The sequence below is a fragment of the Chaetodon trifascialis genome, chromosome 12 (assembly GCF_039877785.1).
Source record: "Chaetodon trifascialis isolate fChaTrf1 chromosome 12, fChaTrf1.hap1, whole genome shotgun sequence".
In the NCBI taxonomy this organism is placed as follows: domain Eukaryota; kingdom Metazoa; phylum Chordata; class Actinopteri; order Chaetodontiformes; family Chaetodontidae; genus Chaetodon; species Chaetodon trifascialis.
Genome location: NC_092067.1, coordinates 14,649,430 through 14,675,177, shown reverse-complemented (window position 1 = coordinate 14,675,177; position 25,748 = coordinate 14,649,430). Strand labels below are relative to the sequence as shown.

General features: G+C 39.8%; 3 protein-coding genes across 3 annotated transcripts; 1 reads left to right on the top strand and 2 right to left on the bottom strand.

Annotated features, from left to right (window-relative positions):
• Positions 1-21: 21 nt before the first annotated feature.
• tlk1a (tousled-like kinase 1a) lies at positions 22-13,297 on the bottom strand. The gene is given in 23 exon segments (XM_070975735.1): positions 22-1,083; positions 1,201-1,308; positions 1,391-1,502; positions 1,948-2,083; positions 2,201-2,370; positions 2,489-2,578; positions 2,794-2,885; positions 2,984-3,065; positions 3,294-3,391; positions 3,920-3,986; positions 4,209-4,397; positions 5,181-5,317; positions 5,402-5,512; positions 5,690-5,782; positions 5,892-5,978; positions 6,072-6,167; positions 6,349-6,392; positions 6,494-6,569; positions 8,398-8,469; positions 8,583-8,704; positions 13,124-13,166; positions 13,168-13,200; positions 13,202-13,297. Coding segments are annotated over 23 exon segments (2,286 nt in total). The 5' UTR covers positions 13,259-13,297; the 3' UTR covers positions 22-912.
• Positions 13,298-14,527: 1,230 nt separating this feature from the next.
• mettl8 (methyltransferase 8, methylcytidine) lies at positions 14,528-19,528 on the bottom strand. Its single transcript, XM_070976548.1, has 10 exons — positions 19,418-19,528; positions 18,465-18,621; positions 18,120-18,211; positions 17,685-18,025; positions 17,477-17,526; positions 16,570-16,630; positions 15,671-15,810; positions 15,337-15,443; positions 15,136-15,201; positions 14,528-14,802 (listed from the first exon to the last, which is right to left on the bottom strand). The coding sequence occupies exons 2-10, from the start codon at positions 18,614-18,616 to the stop codon at positions 14,648-14,650; spliced, it is 1,164 nt and encodes a 387-aa protein (XP_070832649.1). The 5' UTR covers positions 18,617-18,621; positions 19,418-19,528; the 3' UTR covers positions 14,528-14,647.
• Positions 19,036-24,868, top strand: dcaf17 (ddb1 and cul4 associated factor 17). Its single transcript, XM_070976547.1, has 14 exons — positions 19,036-19,639; positions 19,723-19,826; positions 20,029-20,119; positions 20,223-20,359; positions 20,460-20,538; positions 20,974-21,063; positions 21,151-21,258; positions 21,413-21,515; positions 21,928-22,070; positions 22,933-23,042; positions 23,165-23,252; positions 23,437-23,520; positions 24,242-24,397; positions 24,483-24,868. The coding sequence occupies exons 1-14, from the start codon at positions 19,391-19,393 to the stop codon at positions 24,588-24,590; spliced, it is 1,650 nt and encodes a 549-aa protein (XP_070832648.1). The 5' UTR covers positions 19,036-19,390; the 3' UTR covers positions 24,591-24,868.
• Positions 24,869-25,748: the final 880 nt, after the last annotated feature.

Here is a 25,748-nt window from a genome sequence, read left to right as displayed (position 1 = left end):
GATATAATCTACAGGACCATTCACTGGGAGAGAAAAACATTTCCTGGCATTTATTATTCACTCTTCGCAGAACTGTACAATTTGTACCCGAAGTGGAACACAGAGCCCTTGAAAAAGTAAGAGCAACAAAGCAGCAAAATGAAACACTCCAGGAGACTAGTTTTACATGGGGAAATTTTAACTTTGTACACGTTACTGCTGCAGTTCAAAATTTGAAAATTCACCTGTACAGCATATACAGTTTCCAATTTATCTGTTAATTAATATTCCTGCATAGGATTTTATACATTGTCATTTTTCTACATTTGGTTACTTTGTGCATTAAACATTAAGAACGCTGCCCCCAACCTAAATGTCACTAGATGCCACTTGTATGCTACACATTACATTCTCATGGCTAAGTAACTCAAATTAAAGCCTAACATTGGTGAAAACAAAACATTTAGCCAAATCAATAGTGAAATATTTGTAGTTCTATATAACGATGACTGTCCTCTCCTCACAGTAAATTTACTTCTAGCAGCTGAATCATTTGCACCCTGGCAGGACCATGTTATTTAATCTAAACGGCGGGCTGCCAAGTCTCCCTTCGGCCCTTTAAGGCTTTATCCATCTGCAACATCTGAACAGAACGTTCAGTCACATTTTCTTCAAGGTACGTTGTCAGTTTCAGTGCTTTTGTCGGGCCCTCAAACGATCCTTTTTAAAAACATCCCTCCATTGATCAAGCCCTGGTAAACAAGTAGAAGCCTGGCACAGGTCAGGAGGCCAGGTGAGATCTCCCCACCAGTGTCCTGCTCTTCCTGTTGCCAGCTGTTCCTTCTCCCACGAGCCCGGAGCTCTGCAGGTGGGGAGCAACTTGGTCAGTTTGCCTTTGTTTGTTTGTTTTTTTTTTGTCACAGTACAAGGCTGTCAGTATGAGATGATACTGGAAGAGGCAAGTCCCGAGCCAGCAGCACTCATCTGCAGATTTCCAGAGGAGCTTGACCTCCGCATGTGAGGGAGCAGGTAGGGGTCGCTTCCCATCTGGTGAACGTCGATGCGGTCCTCCTTCCTGTATGCCAGGCAACGCCTTATGAAGGCCTGAAGGGGGAGGAATAGTATCAAAAATTGAATTAGTGTTTCATACATTTTTTCTTTGGTAATTCATGAGTTATTTTTAAAATGGCCACATTTATTTTTTTATGCAAGTTCACCCACCTTTGCTTCATTGCTGGCAACAGGCTTGACAGGGAACTGAACATCGGTAGCTTTCAGTATGGTGTTCTCCTGCAGGATGTCCTGTTGTGACTGGTTGTGGCCAAAAGGCTGAAAAAGGAGGAGCAGTGCTTACTCGTTACGCAATAAATTACAGTAGTATTTAAGGGTAGAATCTATATTGCCTTCCTACCTTCCTTCCATAGAGACACTGAAAAAAGATAATGCCCACAGACCACACGTCCACCTTGTTGGAGATCTTTGGAGGTTCTTTACCAACCACAAAACATTCAGGAGGCAAGTACCTGGCCAGAACACAAAAACAGGTCATTTAGTGTCTGCGCTAGCAGTCTGTTACTTTCATGTAGAGTGGTGGGAAGTAACTGTACATTTACTCAGACATTTTTTATATTGATTTTAAATATAAAAAGATTTGACTAGTCTATAAAATATGATGCAGATTTGCAGAGATTGAACAACCACACAATACATGAAAGTTAACCTTGGCTCCAACGCAACCAACTACATCATTAAAGTACTTCTTACATATTAATGACAATACTGACAAAGAATGTTTTACATAACCAGTACTTTTCCTTATAGTATTTATTGATAATACTTTTACTTGGAGTATTTCTATAGTCTAACATTACCATTTTTATTTAAGTAAATGATCTCAGCCATTCTTAAATCTCTATCCATGTCCTTATACTTCAGTGATGTCTGTATATGTGGGACATTTCTTCTCACCAATAGGTCCCTGCACCCTGTGATGTCAAGTCCATCCCGTCTACGCCATAGTTGTCATCATCCATGATTTTGGACAAACCAAAGTCAGTGATTTTGATTTCCCCACAGGCTGTGCCGTCCACCAACAAGATGTTGCCTTGAAATCAAACGAAAAAAAATTAGCACCAGAGAAGCATTAGCATTATAGTATGCTATAACTGATATTTTCTTTAGCTGGTGTGATGAGACTCATCATTCCTAGACATAAGTTTACCTGGCTTAAGGTCATAATGAATGATGGGGGGTTTGATTTCATTCAGGTATTTTAGTGCGTTCACAATTTGCATGACTATGGACCGTGCCTCCTTCTCAGACATTAGCTTATGCTGTTTCAAGTAGAAATCCAAGTCATTGCCTTCGCAGTACTCCATGACAGTGCAAAACCTATTCAATGGAAAGGAAAAAAAAAAAAAAAAAGGTCAGAATTATAGTCCACATCTAAAAGAAGCCAACTGAAAAGTGCTGAAAATGCATGAACACGTATTTCTTGGAGTGCACTAACGTGTCTGTGTCCAGTGAGAAGTAGTCGTAAAGTTTCACGATTCGGGGGTGGTCCAGCTCCTTGTGTATTCTGTACTCTCGACAAGCATGCCTGTGGAGAGGAAGGTAATTATGCATCTGCTAGCAACCAAAGCCTGAAGATGCAGGTGCTGTATTCTGCACTGAAAGCCTGGCAATGGGGCTTATGGAGGGGAATAACAATACGCTGAGAGTGAAGGGCATCAGAACAGCGTCAACGTCACAACATTTGAAACACATATCATAGCACACTGCACAGGAGACATATTTCCACACGTGCCAACATACTTGTGATAGTTCTCCTTTTTCTCTTCTCTCCAGTTCTTGTTAAGTTGGTGGATTTTCACAGCAGCATATCGTTGCTCAATCAAGTCAAACGCCTGCAAAATGCACAAACACACAAACAGTTTACACTTGAAAAGCAACACTTGCTAAGAAGATCTAATTTTGAAAGTTTTGTCATCAGAATATCATGTACCTTATAAACTTCACTAAAGCCCCCTCGTCCTAGAAGGTGTAGGAGCAGATATCGTTCATTCAGCGTTGGGTGATCTTTAAATCTTTGGGTTAAAAAAAACACAAAAAAACAATCAAAATTACAGATATGTGTCAAAGACAGATTCTTCCATTAGCTTTGCTATGCCAATGCATGTACAAAAACACAAAGAAAGCCTCATCCAGTGGACAGTTACTTAATTTCAGCACTATGGATGAGGATACTGGCCTTGCATGTACATCATGTACCAATGTCAATGCAGTAACTGTCAAAGAAATTGATTCAGACTCACTGTGAGCTGTCTTCATTATTTATTCTCTTCAGCTCCCGAATGTGAAGGTTGCGCACTCTCTCCAGACGCTCCAGCTCCGCCTGGATCTCAGCTTCTTCCTATAAATGATTCAAGCACACAAACACACACAAAGAACTTCTGAGCTCTGACTACAAGGAGAAAAGCTCATCAAAACCCACTTGTACACAGCTGACTAGTTCTGTATTAAATATTAACGGTTGACTTGGTACGGAGTCTGTCAGGGGCTGCCTGTGATGCTTATTCATCGGGAAAACAATGAATACATCGAAAAACTACAGGCTCACTCCATCCTTGGGGTGATTCACACAAAGGGAACAGCGTTCAGCTCAGGAAACAGGAGAATCAGGCTGAATATGTTCAATTATCCTCATATAGAAGACAAAGATTTGCTACATCTAATAATTTACTGACTGCAATTAGGTTTTAACTTCTAAACTATGTAAAGGCACCTGTTACCCTGATTACACACTGGGTCCTGGATAAATTCAGTAACTTATGAAATCTATTATATTGATGCCTGCACTACACAGGAATACAAATTCCACACTGAACAACTGAAAAATTGTTGTAATGAATTGTTGCTGCAGGTTCAGCATTGGACAAACCTTCTTGAGATGTCCAAGTCGCAGTTTGAAGATCTCTTCCTGTTCGTGGTACTCTGCTAGTGTCAGCCTGATGAGAGATATGGAAAAAAGCATTTGCCTTTGTCAACAGCATCTCCATGTTTACTTGGATTTGTATACACAACTATTCACCTACTGTGTTTTCTGTCCTATTAAACTCACTTAAAGCAGATGACACAACAATAAAGAACTGTATCAAAGAAAACTACAGTGAACGTTATATGGGAGTGGCTGCTGGGATATCTGTGATTTACACAAGGCCTGGACTTACAGCTGAGGTAGACTGGGTTTTACAAAGGGATCACTTTCTGCTCCGTTCACTGCCTTGGTTTTGCGTTGCTTTGGCTCAGAGTTTGTGGTTGGTGCTTGGGAGTTGCTAGAGGATGGAGGTTTCCTCTTGGCTAGAAGTTTTCTCTGTCTCTCAATGTCTTCTCTCTGCTGGTTTATCCACTCTTGCTGTCTGCAGATGGAAAGCAGTACTTTTTGTTAGATGAGATTAGAACCATTTCTTAACCTACAGTAATCTTATCAAAACACTTAATTTAACGGCATGCTTAAGATGATGGGAATCAAGACTTATGAATTACCTGTAAAACCAAAGCTCTACTGCTAAACTAGTATCTTACTTGATCATCATCTGAATCATGAACAGGTTCCCACACAGGCAAAAAATAAGAAAGGTGTGCCCTAATCACAGCTCAGTCATAAAATCAAAGACACACTGCAGAGCACCTCTGCTGCATAGCTCCTGACAGCATGTCGGCAAAGTGGCAATCACACAAGATGGTAGAGGAAGTGGTGCAGGAGCTTAGTCTGGTTCAGGAGTAGTTTAGCTGAACTCATTCAACAGTGGAGTTGAGATAATTGGAGAGAATAGGAATTACACATTCACACATACTGAGAAAGCTGAGAGAGCGATAGGCTGCTATTCACTGTGAATTGGACGTGGCATTGCAGCCCAATGCTGCCTCTCTGAGCTACAGAGATTTTAAAAAGGCGTCCAGTTGCACTACAGGGGAAAGCTGAGAAAAGCTCCACTCTATGCAAATGTCCTCTGGTGCAAAGTGACAGACATTCAGGCAAAGCAAAGAAAAAAAAAAAAAAAGAAGCTGCTTCTGTGCAGATGTTTCTGAGAAGAGTGTTCCTTTAAGGATAAAGGTTAAAAACGAAAAACACATTAACACAAAAAAAAAGTAAAACAACATCATGATCAATAAGACACAATCTCACTAAAAGCTCTTACTTGACAAGGTTTTGGAAGGCATAGCCGTCAGTCCACTGTTCTGTGAATGAGGCTCCATGTCTCACTGTAGTGAAATGGCCTAAACGAAGTCTATCCTGCATGCTCTTCTCCCGACAGGCCTGCTTCTCCTGGGTGCTCTGAACAACAGTGCAAAACATAGGTTTGCATGCAGGTTTGCAGAAAATGTTCAGTGTTCTGGAGGGGTTGGGAATAACATTTACCTTTTCTATGAGCAACTTCTTGCTCATGGTGATGCATTTATTCAAGCGTTCCTTGTACTTTTCAAGTAATTTTTGTTGTTCATCTATCTGTCTCCTGAGATCACAGTTTGCCTATGAAGCAGAAAAAAAACTTTAATCAGCAGCTGGACAACTCATATTACTCTCCCATTCCACCAATTGTTACAAATGTTGTTTATATGGTTGAAAGACAAGACAAATTAAGGTTTGTAAAGTGACATCACAGGCCAGTCAAGTCCTTCTTCAAGATAGTAAACAGTAAGATCTTACCCTTAGCAAATCATCTATTCTCCCCTCCTTCTTCTCAAGGTCTAGATTCTTAGTGCTTTCAAGGGCAGCCAACTTCAACACTGTAAGGTCAGTCTAGAGTGGAAAACAACAAAAGAAGACGTTTAAAAACTTCAGCAGCAATCTCAAACACATTTAAGAGCAATTACAAATGGTGTCCGGTGTATCTGCGGCCCCCCCTCACCTGAACAAGTTTGACTGCTAGTTGCTTTGGATGCGTCATGTGGTCCCCAAAAGACAGACTAGTAGGAGATGAGCTATTTTGTCTAACCTGCAACAGAAGAGAGCCCTTCTTTCATGACAGTGCGACAGCACATGGAGCAGCAGAGCAGAGATTTGGAGTGCAAAGCTTGGCGTGACTTACGGCTGTGCCCTGAGCAGAGTGGGAATGTGAGTTCTGGGGCGATCGAATCACTGGTGGGAGACCTCTGACTGGACTGGACCCGTTTCCTGCCTGGAACTAAAAAGTTAATAGAGGGAAAGTGACGTCAGTGCCGAACATTTGATATCAGCAGACTCACCAGTGGCTTTCACAGTTCTGTTATTTCAGAGACAGGAAATGGATTACGCCTCGGATGTTGAAAGACTAATACAGCACACATCATTCGCTCATCACTTCTGACAACAAATTGAAAACTTACATCAAAATAATCACTTATTTTGGGTCCTCGCACAATTGATTTCCCTGTGAGGGGGAAAAGATGGAAAAGAGTGTTATTAAAATATTTCAAAGAAACACAGCGAGCAAGAGCCAATATATAACCAGTTGAGCACGACAACGCTCACCTTGGCTGCTCTCTGATTGGATCTCAGGTTTCCTTTTTCTGCCCCTGGTTGTTTCAGACTGTTTCTTCTCTGGGGTCTGAAAGAGAAATTTGATTTACTAATGCTTTACAAAACAATTGCTATATAAAAACACTGGCTGTGTGAAGCTACCTGTGGGGATCGTCTAAACAAATCCACATTTATTTTTCAAAAAAACTTGACAACGAACAGAAGTTCAATATTTTTTATACAACACTGAATCAAATGACTAAATGTAAATGTGGAAATACTGCTGAAAATCTCCATGACAGATTTTACTTGTGTAGTTGCTCTCATTGCAGTTTCATCTTGTTTTTCAGCAACACTCCAATCTTAAATGACCACTGATGTTATTTCTAGTCAATTAGATCTACAGTTATCAAAATAAGAAATGACAATAAATAAGGGAATAAATAAATGCTTATAAAATGAGGTTTACAACAATTTCTTTGTTGCTTTCAATCTCCATCAAAACAGTGATACTTTGTTCGACATCATCACTTATCCTAGATGAATCACTGCAAACTACAGTCATGAGCTATGCTAACCACAGTGGTGGAAAATACCAACAGCAATAACCCTTATGAGGATAGAAATCTTTTTTCAGATCTGATCCCCACCAAGTGAGATCCGGATCAGTGTCTTAATACAAATAAACTCTTGTTGGGGAAAAAAAGGTCCATGAGAATCTTAAAAGGAGTGAGCAAGAAATAATGAACAAATAACAAACCGGTCACAAACCTATATTATCGTCATAACCTTCAAACCTCCATTTATCAAAACAACTACCACTTCAGACACTTTATGACCACCAAACTGAACCAACTTTGTCATTTTCTTTGTGCATTTGCCAAAAGGTGCTGGTCTGATCTGAGTTGTCCCTTGAGTATAATAGGAACAGTGTCATTAGGTAATGCTGAGCAACAGCAGTTTCCTTTTTTTCATAAAATAGTCCAGTTAATTCAGCTGGTCAAAATATTTAATTAAAAATGCTGCAAAAATATATGTTACTGCAGCCTTGGATGACATTCAGACAAATAACAGCACTACTACAAAACAAGACAAGGGGCTGCAGCGGTGTGGATGTGGATGTGGAACATAAAATATGAACATGGAAATCCAGTTTAAAGGCGTATTAAATACCAGGATGCAGCATGGTAGTTGGCATCCCACGCTGCACCAATGCTGTGGTCTTAGTGAAATTAATGAGGAAGCCTTTGTTGGTCTGAATGTAGTCTTGCACACTACCCAATGGGGAGGTTTAGGTCTGCTAAATTCACAGGTGGGGGGTCCCAAAATATAGCGAAGTGGCCAAGCACTTGATTTGTCATAGTGTCTGGATGATGGTGGGTCATGATATCCATTAGGTATCACCCAAAAAACAGGACCTGGTTTACATAAACCCTTAACAACCAACACAAATGACTATCATGACCATTTACACGAAATGCGATTTTTAAAATATGAACCTGTTTGAGATTCATGAAAAAAAACAAAAAACACACAAACAGCTTTGTCTCATGATCGTAATACAAATAAGGTTACCATCAGAGTAAGCATATGTTGACTATTTTAGGAATGGCATTGTTATTGACACAGCAGACATATCGCATACGCACCTCAGTCAATATGACTCAGGTAATTTATGACACACACAACAACCCTTTACATATTGGTCTACTTTCCCACTGAGGAAAACTCATCTGATAGGCCACTGTCACTCATTAAATGGGCTCAGACTCAGTGCTACAGCAATGAGCAAGCGTATGAATGGACCATTAATGTCAACATGTTTATTCATATAATCAATTGACTCAGTTCTAATAATGATTCATCTGATTACTGTAGTCCAAGTAAATGTAGTTAGTGTCAATAGGTTAGTATACCTCTGATTCCTTGTCACTTAAGGATCCGAGGCTTCCAAAACTGTGATTTGAACATTCATTATTGGTCAAACCCTGAAAAAAAAAAAAACGGAGATCATTTTAGGATGAGACTCAATTTCAGCAATAAAAGCAGTATTTTGACCAATAATGTACAAACAGTGACACTGCTAAATATAATCACTCACTTTGGTTCCCCCGCTTGTGCTGCCAGTGCTGCCCCCTGTGCTGCCGCTGACCCCACCCATAAAGCGTGCCTCCAGCAGCTCCTGTCTCCGGGGGTCCAGGCTGTGCAGCTCCTCCATGGTGCCTGGGCAGATTAGCAACAATTCACAGTATGTCTCAGTAATTCAACAATCAGCTTAATTGAAGCCTTTGAAAGCCCACTCAAGAGCAGATGACAAAGCAGCAATGCTCTTCAGAGCTATGATAAATTTAATTTATTTACTGTAACTACATATACAATCTCACACCTTGACAGGTGATAATATTTGAGTCAAGACCAGAATATAGGCCAAGACCAAATTTATGTCATATGGGATTTATCCAAGACAGGTTTCACTGTACATTTGTGTCGCACGGAGAAAATACGCAAGATTTTCATTATGAATGCTCCTGTTATTACTACTGTCTACTAATAGCAGCTTAAGACTACTGAAAAAAACAAAAAAAAAAAACTCAAAATACAGAGTAGAAGTGCGGAAGTAACAGACATGTCTGTGCTGCAAACACTATCATCCTCAGAGTCCAAGAGCAATGTTTCGACTGCTAGGCACTGTGCTGTGCTGCTGTGGGACTGTTACGTGAGCTCCCTGGGCTTCAGTGTTGCTGCAGACTCAGAGGGATCTGCCCACTAAACCTGTGCTTTAATGAGACAACCATTTTGAATCTGCAAAGAAACAGATACAAGTACAGGCAAACACAGAGAGAAATTCCTCTTAATAACAAAGTACAAAAACATAGCAGCTAGGAATAGAGCCAACCTGCAGTCAAACAAAGATAAGTCAAATGATGAATGTGCACCAAGTATAGACAAACATACTAACTCTTAACATCCATTTAAAGCCACACAAACAGACCAATCAACTACAACAGCAGCATACAGTATAGGGTTAGTCTTCACCTCCCAAAATTGCCACATACCAGTAGATGGAATGAGAAATGCAGAAGGTGAAAGACACCAAATGGACTAAAGAAGACATTCAAAATTACTATCTAATCCTAACTAAACATATATGTGACTTCAGCTGAATGTGAGGGTGGGGAGGGATCAGTTAATTTAAGCAGAGCTCCAGGGAACCAGCACAGAAATGGCTGACAATGAAACCAAGTCTTTTTACATGGAGGGAGACAATACTTGTAAATTAATGAGCAGCTCAGAGAACCACATTCTGATTACATCATGTTTATTATTTAAAAACCACTGATCCAATAAATGCTCTCAATAAAGTACAAGTTCCGGAAAGACAAACACTGCTTGCATGTAATGACAACTTCTTTGTTTACATATGCAAATTAATAAAAGAATCACACATACAAAGTTTCGCATCTTAAAATGATCAACAATCTAAGTTTAGAATCAATTTAGGCCCAGAGTTGTAGGGTCCGACTGATGGTGAATGATAATAAACAAGCCTTAAAAAAGCTAAACAAAAGGCCATTCATTATGTCCTCTAAAACAAAACACGCTATGCTCTTAAGCCAGACATTACAATGCCATTGGCCGGCACCAGGTCCACTTCAATGTGCAACATGAAGCCATTACATACCTGTAATGCTTCATTACAGGTATGATACAGCTGACTCACTCAATACCAACTTGTGACCACTTTCCAGATCAGCACAAGAAAGATGAAGTAGGTGTTAAAACAAAAAGGAAAAAATGGCTCATGAATCAAATTACCTCCAGTCAATCCATTAGCCACAAAACAAGCTGCAAATACATTCATACTTCAGAGTTAAAAAAAAAAAAAAAAATTCCACTAAGTTCTTAAACCATTTTGTGTGTGTGTAGATGTGTGGTTAACTCATGTTCTTTTTATCAGTGTACTAATAACAACCTTACAGAACAATCACAGGCTCATTCCAGCAGCAGACCAAAAAAAAAACAACAAAAACCAGCACGTCATATTTTTACATAACCACCATGGTGACAGTTATGGACAAATTTTAGATTAAGTTTAGGATCTGACAGAATGACTGATGACTCAATTGGTCACACAGGAATAACCTTAACAGTGCCACATGGGATGAAAACTGGCAAATTGAAAACACAGTTATTGATACGGCCATGATTACAAGTGATTCTCAGTACATCATATGAAGTTGTGCACTGAAATGCAATCAAGTGCTAAGTCTAGCAGCACAGAAGCAAAGGAAATGTAGGCCACGTTCAGTACTTGTCTGACTGGAATTCAATTATCAGATGCATCTAACTGTCTACGGATGAGAACAAAGCTTCATATTTATGATCTGGATGTAGGATATAACTGAACTTAAAATAAAAATTCTATAGTAAACTGAAAGACACTTCCCTGGATAAAGTATCCTAAATTGTTTATCATAACCTTTTTTTGTTAATCACTTACCACAAAAGCAGTTATATAATTTTCTGACATTGTAAACTAACCTTTGCTAAGACACTGCTCCCTGATTACATCTAAAGATCACATTAACAGCCACTGCCTTAGAGACACTAAGAGACACCTTAGGTTAAAAAAAATTAATAGGACAAATCTTAGTAACAGTCACGCAACATTTGGGACCATTTCATCTTCCTAAAGCAAATGAGAGACAACAAAATAGCTTGTCACATTTCCCATGAAGGGTCTGTGACTACTAATCAAACTTGTGGTTCATTTTGCCTAAGAAGTCATCCACCACAGCCATCATCAGTTAGAGTGGCATCTGCACTGAAAACAAAACAAAAATCTGAAAAAAATATGCAAAGCATGTGACTTTGCATCTTGCCATTAACCAGGCAAGGTTATTTTGCTATGAGTGAATAGAGCAGTACAAAATATTTAGCCCTTTAATCACCAAGACAGACAGAGACAAGCCTTCTCACTTTGTTTCCAAACAGTTTTACTAGCAAGTATAACTCATGTAGTGAATAAATGACTGGTGTGTTCAGTGTTTACCGTTTTATCCTGACTACAGGCACTGCAATAATCCTCTAAAAATCATAGCCTTAATGAGAAACTGTGGCTTTAAAAGCCTTCCTACCGCTGCTATTCAAACCAATCTTGGTCCTTCTGAGATGGATCAAAAACAGTATCTCACATTTCACCCTGAATGTTCAAGCCAGTTTCACATCATAAATACAAATAAGCTGTGTGGTGTTTCAATCATGAAGGCCTCAGTGCATAACTATTATCTATATTCAAGCCCCTGCAGGAACAAGTGGTTGAACCCTTACAACTCTTGCTGTGGATGTCATTTTAACTCTGTGCTGCTCAGTCAGCAGTGACCACCTGTTTATGGCAGACACTTGGAAAATGTTAAAAAATCTCCATGAACAGTTTTGGATTTCTTCCCCCTAGATTCACTCATTGGCAACTTAAGCTAATAATAATAATAATATATATAATAATAACAATAATAATAACACACACAACAACAACAGTCTCACAAGTCTCCAGTATTTCTAAGTATTATACTGATGTGATGTGGGCAGCCATCACTGATTAACGCCAATCAATGAACACAACACCGACAATATAAAGAAATGGAGAAGCTACCCTAATGTCCAAGGCTACGTTTAAGTTCGCCATAATTACAATATCCAGTACAAACTACTAGAGATGCAAGGAGGCGTGATTATCACAGGTTATGTGCCAACTACTTCTGATCACCCAGAATGACTAAATAAGCATCAATCATTTGAATGCGTGTTATTGTTAGCATGCAAACTGCACAGCCCAAAGCAGCCTGTATTCCATGGGTGGCCCTTCAGTTTTGTTGGGACATCTAGCGTTTCACGAACACTGAGCTCTTTCCTCCAAGTTAGTAATACTAAAAGGTCAAACAAGGCTACCTACCATGCAATGCAGCAACGTTAGCATCTATAGCAAATGGCCATCTTACAGACCACAACTACACTTAATGTTAGATTTATAGATGCTGTCATGTTTAAAGCCGATCTCAGACCACTCTGTACCGCTAATATGATGATTAACGTCAGTTACACTGATAATGTGAACAGCATTTGTCGGGAACCACCACCGTCAACGCACAAAGGATTGCTAACAGTGCGATGCACACTTAACTTGTGCAGTACTTGCCACCAATCCAGCGATATAACGTTAACCATCATAAAAAATGCTTGATCTCTTTCCCTGCATTTACTGATCCGTCTTTTGCATCCATCTGTAACTTGACTGGTGTTTGCTCTTATAACGGCAGCAGCATGCTTAAACACGGATGCACCGAGTACAGCGGTAACCTTTCTGCTCTCGTAAAGGTTTATCGCCATTATGCACGTATTTGTCTTGAGGTTACTTCACTGGCCTGAGCACAGAATGACGGTCCTGTGTCCTCAGTGCTACTAGCTAGCCACACAGGCTCAATTGACTTTGGAGCTGACGCGTTACTGTAACGTTAGCTAGCAAGCAGGTTTCGCCACCAAGATTTGCTCGGTCATTTAAATACAATTTCCTTTCGTTCTTCCCAAAATGACCTAAACGAGCAGGAAGAAAAGACACATACGTCTTAAAACGTTTCACGATACCTTCCTGGGCCTTCACCACAGCCGTGGTTTGTTGCTGAAAACACAGTCCGTGTTGGGGACGTGGAGAGCTGGGACCAAAGATGGCGTCCCCTCCAAACTTCCACTACTTTGGACACTCATCAAGCTACTTTTCATGTGTTGGCACAGCAGCGCACACGGTTAATCTTTCACATAATATGAAATTCGCCAGCTGGCATCACACACTTGGTTTTACATGGGCACAGTGAGTGTAAATGAATGAAAACGTCTAATTATTATCTGTTTTTAGGGCACGAACCTCTTCACACCTCAGCACTGCGTCCTGGCTCCAGGGCCACCTCTCCGTCTTCAAGTGGTTGCCTATGAAACGTCACGCATCGTGTGCAAAATTCTTATCGCGAGGGCGATACATGAGGGAACCATCCAGACATAAAGACTACTTTGACATTATACACGCTGAACTCTGCACAAGCGCGTTTTACATACGAGTAAGAGACTTTAATCAAAGGAAATTATGATGTCTGTCCTTTTCTTTTGAAGAAATTAGATAACTGTTAGACTATTAAAAAAGGTCATGGATGCCCATTTCAGCCAAGAAGTCAATTTTGACTTAGTGAGTCAAAAATATGATATTTAATCATAACTATAAAACTGTAAGTCGCAATTTTTAACTAAGTCAAAATCACAAAGTCAAACATATGATTTTGATCCATTTCATAATTTAGAATCTTACCATTTCGACTTATTTAGTCACTATCTTTACTTACCATCTCATAATTTGACTTATCATGAGTATTTTTATCTTGCAAAAACTGTCAGTGGTGGAATGTAGCTGAGTACATTTACACAAGTATTGTACTGAAGCACAAATCCAAGGTACTTGTACTTTACTTGAGTATTTCTGTTTAATGAAACTTCATGGTTATTCTCATGATTTACTACTCAACATCTCAGATATTGTACTTTTTACTTCACTGCATCTGCCTGACCGTGTTAGCTACTTGTTACCTTTCAGGTTACAAGTTTTCATACCCTTCCTGTCCAGTAAAAGCTATGCATCTCGATATACAGGCTGCCATGTGTTCCTTTAGGGGATGAGAAACTTCTCCTACTTAAGATAAATAAATATTTAATTTTATGGGGTATTTTCAGCGTGGTATTGATACTTTTACTGAAGAATCTGTGTACTTCTTGCACCACTGAAAACTGTCATCGAGCTTCCCCCCTCTGTGATATGTAGTCAAACTTAGAGATGAAAATAAGGAAACACTCATGTTATTCCAATCTTAACCAGCCATTTTTAAAGTTTAATTCATTTTGGCTGTATTTCCATCATGGACCTAAAGAAGTTACTCATACTCATCTCATGGATATCATTACAGTGATCTACAGTACACAAAACCAGGTAACACCAGAGCTTTGTTTGATATGTTTTTATTGCATACAGTCTTGTTGTTGTACACTCCTTCGGTAATGAATGAATGAATGATAAGCAAAGTATAAAAAAGTCCTATAGCTCCAAAGCAGGCTGTGCATGGTGGCTTGTTAAGATGCCGAAGTTGGATATAATTTCCTATACTTGCCCTGCATCCAAACCCGATGCATTGCAACTTTCTTTCCTCTGTTCACTTGGAGTCGTCTGTCTTCCAGATTCTGAATTTCTTCCAGTCCAGCATTGGAAAACAAATCATGAACTTCTTCTGTAAAAGTATGTATAGTAACACTGTCAGTAAGCAGAGCTGTAGCCAGGATTTCTGAAATACTGAGCTCATACCTCCAAGTCCCCTCTTCCTTAGAAACATATTTAGCATTTATTTGTCTTTCAAGAGTAAATCATAAATATACCATATCAACCTATTCTAGTACCCCAAAAACCCACCTAAGATGAATTTAACCCACCCAGGTTCCTAAAATGTCCAAATTCCAAGATAAAATGGCAACAAGACCCCAGTGTCTTCAGTGGCAGCTACGGTCCTGTCAGCAACTATTTACTCAATGTGGAAGAGAATGCGCATCTCATGGTTCACAATTACCTTTAGTGAAAAAGTACACACAGGTTCCATCTCCACGAGTGTAGAAATTCTCTGATAAGCACCGTCCTGATTGTGACAGATTAAAAGATAAAAATGACTAAGAATGAAATTTATTAAACTGTCAGCAACAACAAACAGGAAACACTGCAGACACATCAAACTATATACAGAATATACAACAAATGGAGGCTGGAGGCTCACCCTTCTTAAACCTGAGTTGTGAGAAGTCGTATCTCCCATAATCACGGAAGAGGAAAATCCCTCCATGTTTCAGGTATGTAGACAGTCGGTTCACGACTCCTTGAATTCTGTCAATGGATGGAACAATAGTCTTGACCAATAGGATTACAGCAAATGAGTATCCAAGTAACCATGAACTAAATATATGCAGGCTCTGTGGGAATATATTCATTCATGACATTCAAACAAAGCCTGGGGAAAGTGAAAGTGGGTTTGGGGCATTATAGGGGTTGTGGAGGGTCTGCCAGGTGAGAAATGATGTCAAGCTGTCCTTTGTCTTATAACCTTCACCTACCGGTCAGGATGAATAGAGGAAAGCACAAAGACTGCCAGAATAACATCCAGGCTGTGAGGAGGGAAAGGAAAGGAGGCCATCTCCTCACAAATGTCATGGACAAAGGCATGACACACTGAGTCATCGTAGTCTGGGTGGTCCTACATGAGGAGAATAAACAGCTAAGGCACACAAAGTCTGATTCCTAATGGTAGCTCAGATACAGATTTGGGTAGCTGGTCAGTGTTTGTGCTGCAACCATATATAACATTTAACTCTAATCAACTGATTTCCAATTTCTGTCTTGCCATCACTTCTCTATCATATTGAATGTGTCTTAAATATTGTAATGGCACTGCGACTTTGACATGTTATCATGTACATGTACAGTATCAATACATTTTTAAATAAAAAAATATATATATTCAGAGACCGCATTTCACACAGGCCTAGACATTAATTTAAACTCTTTTGACAGAAATCCATTATTTCTAATAAGACACATCTATTTTGTTCAATCTTTGGACAGTTTGGCTTTATGCTCTTCATCTACAGAGTTAGAGTTATTCTGCAGTACTTTTAAGTGCTGTATTATTCTGGAAAGCTCAAAGACTGATGACAGCTTTACAATGAATTAATTAAGTTGTTACTTCATCAGATATTAATGTAATCTGTCTCAATATTTTAGCAGTCTATGACATGGTGGACTTGATCATAATCTGATATGACTGTAAATACCCTCAACATATTGTCTAGATGACATAAGTGCTGTAACAGCATCACTGCTAGTTTGAATTGGACATTATAAAGCTTTGGTTGTCTTAAAATATAAGTGATATCAGTAAACATTCCTTTGAAGAAATGCATTAACCACAATACACATATTAACACACATACAAAACAACATTAGAAAGGCTTACCTTGACCAGCTGAATGGCACATGGAGAGAAGTCACAACAGTATAAAAAGGCATCCGTTTCTCTGTGAAACAGCCACAGCCATTGTTAGGACTGGTTCATCATCATAAATACAGCACAACTGTGTGATGAAGCATCAGAAATCTTTAGCTAAGAAAGCAGACAGGCTTTTTTCACAGAAAACATTCTGACGTCACAGCAGGAAAAGAAAAGCTCTGAAAAATAAAACGAATGATGGCAGAATTTCATCTTGCTGCTTGTACATGCTGGTTCACTGTCATGATTTACTGGTACACTTGACTAGAACAGGGCTGTCGTTAAAGGGTATGATAATTTGAAGCAGGGTTATATGAGGTACTTATCAGTCAGTGTACTACCTACAGTAGATGGCGGTTGGCACACCATCAGACAGCACTTTGCACTGAGAACTGAAGCCGTTAATATTGCTCTCTCCAAAGCCACAGTCCAAACCAAACTCCTTCGACAAAAACAGTCATATTACCTCGCAGAACACCTCAGGTGGAGGTCTACGCTGCCTTGATCTATTAGTTTGTTAGTGTTATAATGTGACTCCAAACTAGCTCTTTAAAACGTGAAAGTTCTAAATGTTTCTACTGTTATAAGTAACACCTGTGATTTACCAACTATGACAAGTCAAAATGTTTGAAAAATATCTATTCGGAAGTATTTTGTTATGGAAAAGCCCATTAATACCTAATCAAATGCTTTGTTGCATCTCAAATTCAGTAAATTCACTGAACTACACAAAAGCAGTCAGTAACAGCACAAAGAATGCAGCACATTTCACGCTGTGGTAGAAATCCTGCTCCTGCTCCACAGAAGTCAAAAAATGTTACAGCATATTATTCAAGATGAGCCAGAGTCTTGTGCGAGTTGGGAATTTACTTACTTAATGGAATTAACGATGGGAAATACACTGTTTCCTACTCCACATCCAACCTGTGAAGAGGAAATATAATTTGTTGATTTTTCTGTCTGGTGAAACATGGAAAAGCAAACACTTCAATATAGCAACTATAAACTCACTGCTTTTTACATCACAACAAATGGTCTGCATGCAATAACCTATATTAAAACACGTGAACAGTTTTGAAAACCTCCAAGATCCTGAAAGACGCATGCTGGCCAGGGAAAGTAGCTGTCTGTGCGGCAGCTTCATCTTTTTCTAGTCGAGGCTCCTGATGGTCAGAGGTGTCTGGACTTCTGTGGTGGTTTGCGGGGCCGTTGTGTTGCTGGTGCGTGGTCTCTGTGTCTGTGCTGGATCCAGTAGGTGGTGCCTGTTGATCAGCCAGGCTCATGTTTGTGGCTTGGCTTTCTGCACCTGCAGGAAGCAGTTCTGGGAATTCTAAAAACAGCCACTTGCGGTCTTTAAAGAACTTATCCTGGTGCATCCCATAAAACTTGTCCCAGTATTGCCAAGCCTCACTGTCAAATTTACCTGTGTGTGGAGGAGATATTAGAATATTAAACTGTACGCATGATGTGAGGTTTGGAAACTTGTAAAAACATTTTTTGCTGGAGTACTTTCTTGCCTTGTTCCTTAAATGGAATTTTCACACAGGAATTTTCTTCCGCCTTTTGCCGTGCGTTTTCTTTATCCTCTTCTGTCCATTGTACATGATCCCTAAAATATAAAGCATCACAAAAGCAACTGTGAATACATCTGTTCAACTATAGTAACTCACAAACTGTATCAAATAAAGAAAATCAGCACAATAACAATAACACAGTTGCGTTTAACTTCATCAGAAAGCTCGTAACTTAATTTCAGCTCTGTTGTTAAAGGTAGATGCACCAACACTGTCATCCTCCTATCTCCATAAAAAGCATCCACAAATGAGCGACAGATTAAAGTTTCACTACAGTACTTCACTGACCACATGTTGTGTTTAAAGATGTCATCAGGATTGGTCAGAAATCGTGAACCCAGTGGAGCTGAAGGTCTTCCTCCTGTGCTCTTTGATCTTGAAGACAATCTGCTGAAAACTTCAGCCGCTTTGGCCAAAGAGGAGCTCCGCAGTTTATGCATTTACTCTGTAAAAATGCAGGAACAGTTGAATACATTTGACAATGCTTTGACGCTGCATCCATGGCTTTAAATGCTGCTGTTTCATGCCAGCAAAGTAACAAGAACTTGACCAAAGAGCAGCATGTTATGTCTCTATTTTAAAAAATACAGTTTGAATATTTCAGTCAGGGTAAACATCATATAGCTTCTACAAGCCAAGAGAGCTGCTACAAGCCAAGACATGGAATAAATAAATAAATGAATAGAAAACCAGTACGATCAGTTTTCCGACCTTAAAGCGACTTTGAGTGAAATTAAAAGGAGGAAACTAAAAGTTGAATGGTTTATAGAGTACGTGTTACATCCATGGTCCGACTATCAGGGTTGAGAGGAGGGCGCTCACGTTCCAAGCTGGATGCCGTGTGCGTAATTCTTTCAGTAGAAGAAGACGCCAGTGAAGACTACAAACATGGTGCTGGATAGGGGAGCTAGCATTGGCAGCTAACTAATGCAACACCGGTGAAAATACGACATTACTGCCCACCAGCTGTTAACGACAGGTATTAATTCTGTGTTTCTCATACCCGGACAACTGCCCAGTTCAACTAACGCTGCGTCATATAAAACGAACTGGGTACGACTTTAGAACAGAAGTGAACGAGTCATTGGGGTCCTCTGGCTCAACGGGCGCTGACTTCAGTCATGCTAGCTGTTAACTTTTCGTGTTAGCTAACTTTAAAGCTAGAGAGGAGGTTCACTAGTCTCAGACAAGATGGAGCTCAGAGAAGGGTTGTAATGTTATCGAAACCATATCGCCCTTACCCTGCTTCGGCCGTGGTCCCGGGGTCAGCTCAGGTTGTTGCCTCTTGTGATGATACCACAGCGTCCTCTTGTAGAGAGAAGTGTCACCTGCTGATGGCGCCGTGCCGGAGAAAAAGAGCCGTGAATGCCACTGAGCTGCTGACCTGGAGGAGTAGAGGAATCACAGATGCTGGGACTATTGTCAGACACAATATGAAGGTCCTCAGGGCTCTCCTCCTCCAGGTAATGGAAAAGATGATGCGTTTAGGTATTAATAATAATACTAATAATAATATACTGTCATGCTTATTTTTGTTATGTTGTAGGACAACAGAGATTTCATTAAAGTATGGAGCAAGACCTCAAAATCCACAATAATGTATGAGAATGGTAAAATCTACTTTGAAAATTACCAGAACTGCTACAGCTGGTGAGTATGAATAATTGGCTTATTTACGGTCTTCATGGCGCATATGTTAGTAATTAATAACGTGGAGCTACAGATAAATTGCAAAATCTTTAAAACTGACATGTAAAAGTCACATAGTCAAGTAATGCACACAGTATTATCTGTTCCTGACAAAATCACAATCTGAGAGTCAGTAGTGAGTGACTAAATCTTCTGGTTTCAGTGTTCATTCAGAGCCTCACTTTCTATACAAGTTGCCCAAAAGGTCTAAATTGGAGAAATTTGAAGATGCCTTGCTGTGTCAGAGCCCACTTGTAAGTGACACTAAAAACCTTTTTTGAATTAACACTGAACTGGTAGTGACCAGATGTTAACAACCCAGGCTCTGAATGATGTTTTCATTTGTCTTATTGACAGGACAAAACATTAGCATCCCCCTCTGATCACAAAGCCAGCCTCGTGGCTTTGACAGCCAATAACTGGCTGTGTCGCCTGTCAGCTGAAACGGGAGAAGAGCTGCAGAGAGTTTACCTCTCCTCAAACCATAAATTCAGGTATCATCTAGTTCTCTGTTCTTTGAGTGATACACACGAGTCGGTTTTCAGTCCATTAAAAATTGTACTAACAAACAGTACTTTGTCTTGTATTTGGCAGGTATCTCGGCTGGGATGTTTCTCAAGAGATGTTTTATGTTAAATCTGTTCAAAACAAAGAAATACCTTTAGCACGGCAGGTGAGGTCAATCTTGTCAGGACACTTTCTAAAGGAGAATAATGCCTGGGATCTTGCTGTACGTGGAGTTTCTTCAGTTCATGTATTTTGATGGTTGTATTGCAGAAATCAAGGAAAACAAATGTGACAGTCAAGGAATTTAGATATCACTAGTTAAGGGTTTATGATTTCCATTGTCAGATAATCTGTTGACTACTCTTTAGACCAATCGACTGATTATTTAGTCATTGCAATATCCCAGTGCTCAAGTTTACATCTTCTAATTACTTTTGTTCAACCAACAGTTGAAGTTTCGCATTCCTGCTTAAGAAATGACTAAACTGTTTCTCATGAATTTTCTGTGGATCGATTAATCAGCTTTTCATTTCACTGCTTGTCCCAGGATGGGATCCCCGATATGAAGAGATGACTTTCTTTTCTTTTCTTTAACTCACAGGCAGGTGTCACTCAGAGTACAGTGATGCACCTGGCCATCTTTCATGTTTTCCCCTTGCAAATTGTGGGAATTCTGGAGATCAACAAAAAGGTAAGCAGATATTTTTGTAAAAAAAAAATTTAAATGTGCCTGCAGGAGTCATATGTTACTTCTAAAATGCAAATCTTATTCTTTCAGGTATTTGGAAATGGTGTTACCGATGTTGTTCTGTCTCAAGGTGTCCTCGTGGTGTCTTACAGCAACAAGTCAGTGAAGCTGTACAGCTTTGAGCACATTGTCCAAAGGGTACGTGATTTTTATCCAAAATAAATCCCCGCACAATATTGAGCAAGCTGTATATTTTATTTAATCAGGGTTTTAAACATTGCATTAGAAATAAATATGTTGAAAATTATGTACCTGAGAATATTTAGATATTGAGTATTTTATTATCCTTCAGTACTTGACTGAGAAGTTAACGCTCGGAAAGCAGAGCTCACTTCTTGGAGGCAAAACAGTGGGAGATGTCCCGTTTGGTATTCCAGTAAATATCCAGATCACAGGTGAGTCTGTTTTTCACCCTGTTTACACCTGTTTTTCCTTATCCAGAGAATGTGTCAGGCATGAAAGGGCTCTTTGAGTCCAGAGCTGTTGTATCATTGTGTTAAAGATTGCGGTAGACCGGGGCGCCCCTATAGCTCAGTTGGTAGGGTGTGCACCCCATGTACTGAGGCTGTCAGTCCCCTGCAGTGGCCGCAGGCTTGACTCCCACCTGTGGCTCATTTTCTGCATGTCGTCCCGTCTCTCTGCCCCCTTTCCTGTTGTACCGTCACCTGTCTATCATAAAGGCTTAAAAGCCCAGAAAACTAATTTAAAAAAAAGATTGCAGTAGACCTACTTGGCCACTGTGAGCAGGAATGTTTTTCATTTTTCATTGCAAAGTGAAAATTGTAATTTTTTTTTGTTGTTGCACAGATTGCCCTCCAGTGCTTTTTGAGGTGTCGTGCTCTAATAACAGTATCCAGATTGGAGGCTACCCATGGCACTACATCTACACACCACCGCACAAAAATCACAAGGGGACTCACCACATCTGTTCACTCAAGGACAGTACTCTGGTAAGTTTAAAGAATCCTCTTTAACCATAGACTAAAACATGACATTTCAATAAATATTTGGTCTTTTTAGTACAACATGCAACATGTGTTTGGTTATAATAGATAAATATTGCCAATCTTGTTTTGTGAAAGACTTCACTGTCACCAAAATGGCCAGAGCCTATTGAAAGTGTCAGTGTAAGAAGGGCCACAGATGTCTGTGACAGTCTTTGTATTCAGCTGCTGGACAGAGCAGGACAGAACCAAACTTAATCACATATTCAAAACCGCACAAAACACTTCAACTACTTTTGGGCAGAGCTGTGCTGCTACTACAGCACAAGCTTCTCTTTTTTTAAGATTACTCCAGATTTAGTTTATTTGACCACACTGCTCACATTTATTTCTTACCAAAGACAACTGTCTGCAACTGAGGCTGCATGATAAATTGTGTGGAAAAACAGTAAATCATATTTAAGCCACCACAGTTTCCAAAACACAAGAAAATGCAGTTCTGTTTGCCCTGATCAGTGCCCGCAGGGCCTGCGATACTGGTAAAAATACTGCAGTGTAAAAGAGAAATGTGTAGTTTAGAAACCCTTGAAGCTCTAAATCACCCAAAGCAGCCTTTTACACAACCATATTTTAAGACTACAGTGGTTAAGCCGTACACTAACAATAGAGTTTGGGTGGAGTATCCCTTTTTAATAAGTCAAATTTTGCCTTTTACATAATGGTGAATGCACAATGTGTTGATGCTTTGCATTTTTTTCTTCTTCTGTTCTACAGATAGTTATGGTACTATGTACAATTTGCTATAGAATTAATGATGCATGTCTTAGTTAATGAGTTAAAAGGATACTTTGTCATTTAATGACACTAGGCAACAAATGGAATACAGAACATGAACTGCTGCTCTTTAGAGAGTGACGGGATCTTCTTCCACCCTGACGACTCGGGAAGGATCATTCATGTTGGACCCACTGTCATAAAGTGAGTACTACAGTCAGCCTTTACATAACAAAATGAAGACTGCAAGGACGAGATGGTCTGTGTGGAGCCCCTGTCGTTTGAGTATATATGTAGAGTACATTTTTATTTTTATTTTCTCCAAGTGTCCTGAAAATCCTCAGTGAACTGAACACTGGCTTGCCATCAAAGGTAGCTGAGGATTATTCTATGGTGACCCATCGAAACAACACTGTAAGTGTCATTCTTATTTACCTACTCGGCCTACTATGTGTTGTACTCACTACAGCTTTAGTTTCAGCCTCATGTATGCGTCACAGGTTCACTGTGACATTGATGGGAAATGAAATGTTATAACTTGGTTTACTCAGTCTTGGCGCAGTTAAAATTTGGTGTTCCTGCTTTCCATTAACTGCAGCCTACCTCACAAGTCACTGTCACCTCATCAGGCCGCACAGTGAAGAGAAGATTTCATCAGCTGGATGATGACCCAGATCAAGAGGTACCGACGTGATTACACTTTAATCGTTGATCCAGTATCTTTGCATAGAAAATACTTACTGTGCTGATGTAAAAAAAAGAGGTTAAGTTGTATGTGTGACCCGTTTTTAAAATTTTAAAGTAGGAACCGATGTCATAGACACAGAGTGGAAGCTGGAAAGTTTTGAGAGACAAACCAACACATTGCTATGTTAATGCTTTGTTCAAATACCCAGACCACCATACTCCTTACAAAGCCAGAAAAAGATTTAGTATGTCCCAATGCATCGTATGTCACATGCAGTATGCTACAAATACCAGGGTACCCTACATGCATTTTGCAGAGTGCAAACCAGCATGCTTTTCTGACTATTCTGAGCCACATTTCTCAGCACTGTGGAAGATACATCAAATTGATTGAGTTGCCGAGAGCAGTTAGATTTGCTGCTACAGACTGCAACAGTTGTATATGCAAGAGGGTCAAAGTTCAAGGCGCAGTGTTTTAAAGAAGTAGCATGTCCCAATTATATGCATATTGCATGCAACAATTTGTAATTTGTAACTGCAGCTGCAGGATGTACTAAAGGTAAAAAGAAAAAGTTTGCAATTTGGAAAGCAGTTAGAATGCTCAGCTGCCGTGTAGCTGCTCTTTATGGTGAATGTCGGGCTCATGTCTGTACATACGTTGGTGTACGGTCTGCATTGCACTGTTGTTCACAACAATGAGCCTTTTCAATTCACAGACTTTCCGTATGGTGGAATATGAGGATGAGCTGGACCTTTTGGCAGTAGTGGTCACTAACGGTGAGGAGGGGGAAGGGCGAGCTCACATCCGCCTGTACGACAACCAGCACGGACGGTTACTACGGACGGTAGATCTGGTTGAACCTTGGGATGAGGTGAGTGACTGTAGATGACTGTACCAACGTTAAGCAGAAGTGTCTGTATATACGGATTCATGTTTGCTCTCATGTTCTGTTTCAGACTTATCGACATGAGCTGTTCTTTGACAAAGACACCATTGTTCATATTGAACAAAAGAACACCAACTTCTGCTGCCACGTTTACAAACTCAAGGCTGCCAGAAAATAAGTGACACTAAAGTGAGTTTTTATATCTTTATGCTCCTTTTTTACTTTTAAAGACTCTGTACATATTTGTGTCCAACTTGTGTTTTTTTAACAGCTTTTCTTTGAAACTTAAAGTGCTGTTTTCCACATTTGGATCATTGTATAATTATTTCTTTGTGTGAATTACACTTGATAATCAAGTCTCTGTTCTGTATTGCTGTTAACCATGTCCTGTCTCACACCGATGAACATTTTTTACACTGTTTCTCCTAAATTAAAATGTTATATTTTTCAAAGTTGCTCTGTTTTTCCGCCTCCTACTGTGTTTCCATTATGCTCATCTAAATATTAAGATAATTGAAAGTTGCTTCCATGTGAGCGGGCAGCAGAAAGCCCACTGAGCCAGATCTGGACTCACTGAAGCAACATGTGATTGCTCTCTTTGATAGCAAGGGAATACCTGTGGATAGCAATGATACTGAGGCATGTCTTCCTCTCCCTCTAAAATGAAATGAGTGAGGAACCTGTCATCATGTCATGTGATCAAAATTTAACATTACTGGCTACATCCTTTCACAACCAACAGTTTAAACATGCTAGTTTGTTCCACAAATGAGGTGATGCGACCTCTGTGTTCATTTCTTATTGCAGGTTTTGTAGACCCGTTTATATCTGCTGTAAAGTTGGGCAGTTTAATATGGGGGTCTGTGGGGATTGACTGGCTTTTGATACCAGTCTGAAGTGGCCATTCAAGGACCTGCAGTTTTTGGCACATCTACAGTATCAGCCCTAGAGACTGCGGCTTGGTTTAATCTTTAATCAGCTGTATTTCATAAACTGATCATATGTGGGTTATTTCTGTAAAATCTTAACTGCAAGTGTCAAATAAATGTAGTAGAGTAAAAAAAAAGTACATTTCCCTCTGAAAGGTAGTGGAGTAGAAGTATAAGGTAGGTGAGGTAAAGTACAAGCACCTGCAAGCTGTACTTAAGTGCAATACTTTAGTATTAGTACTTAGCCTACTTTCCACCACTGGGGGTCTGTTAGGCACACTTTCATATAAACTAGTTTCCTGCACAGCCTGGTTCACTAACTCCCACCTGAAGCTCAGACTGCAGACTGGAAGACTTCACCGCAGCCTGTAAACATGTTTGACAGACATGGCGCAGTAACTAAAACA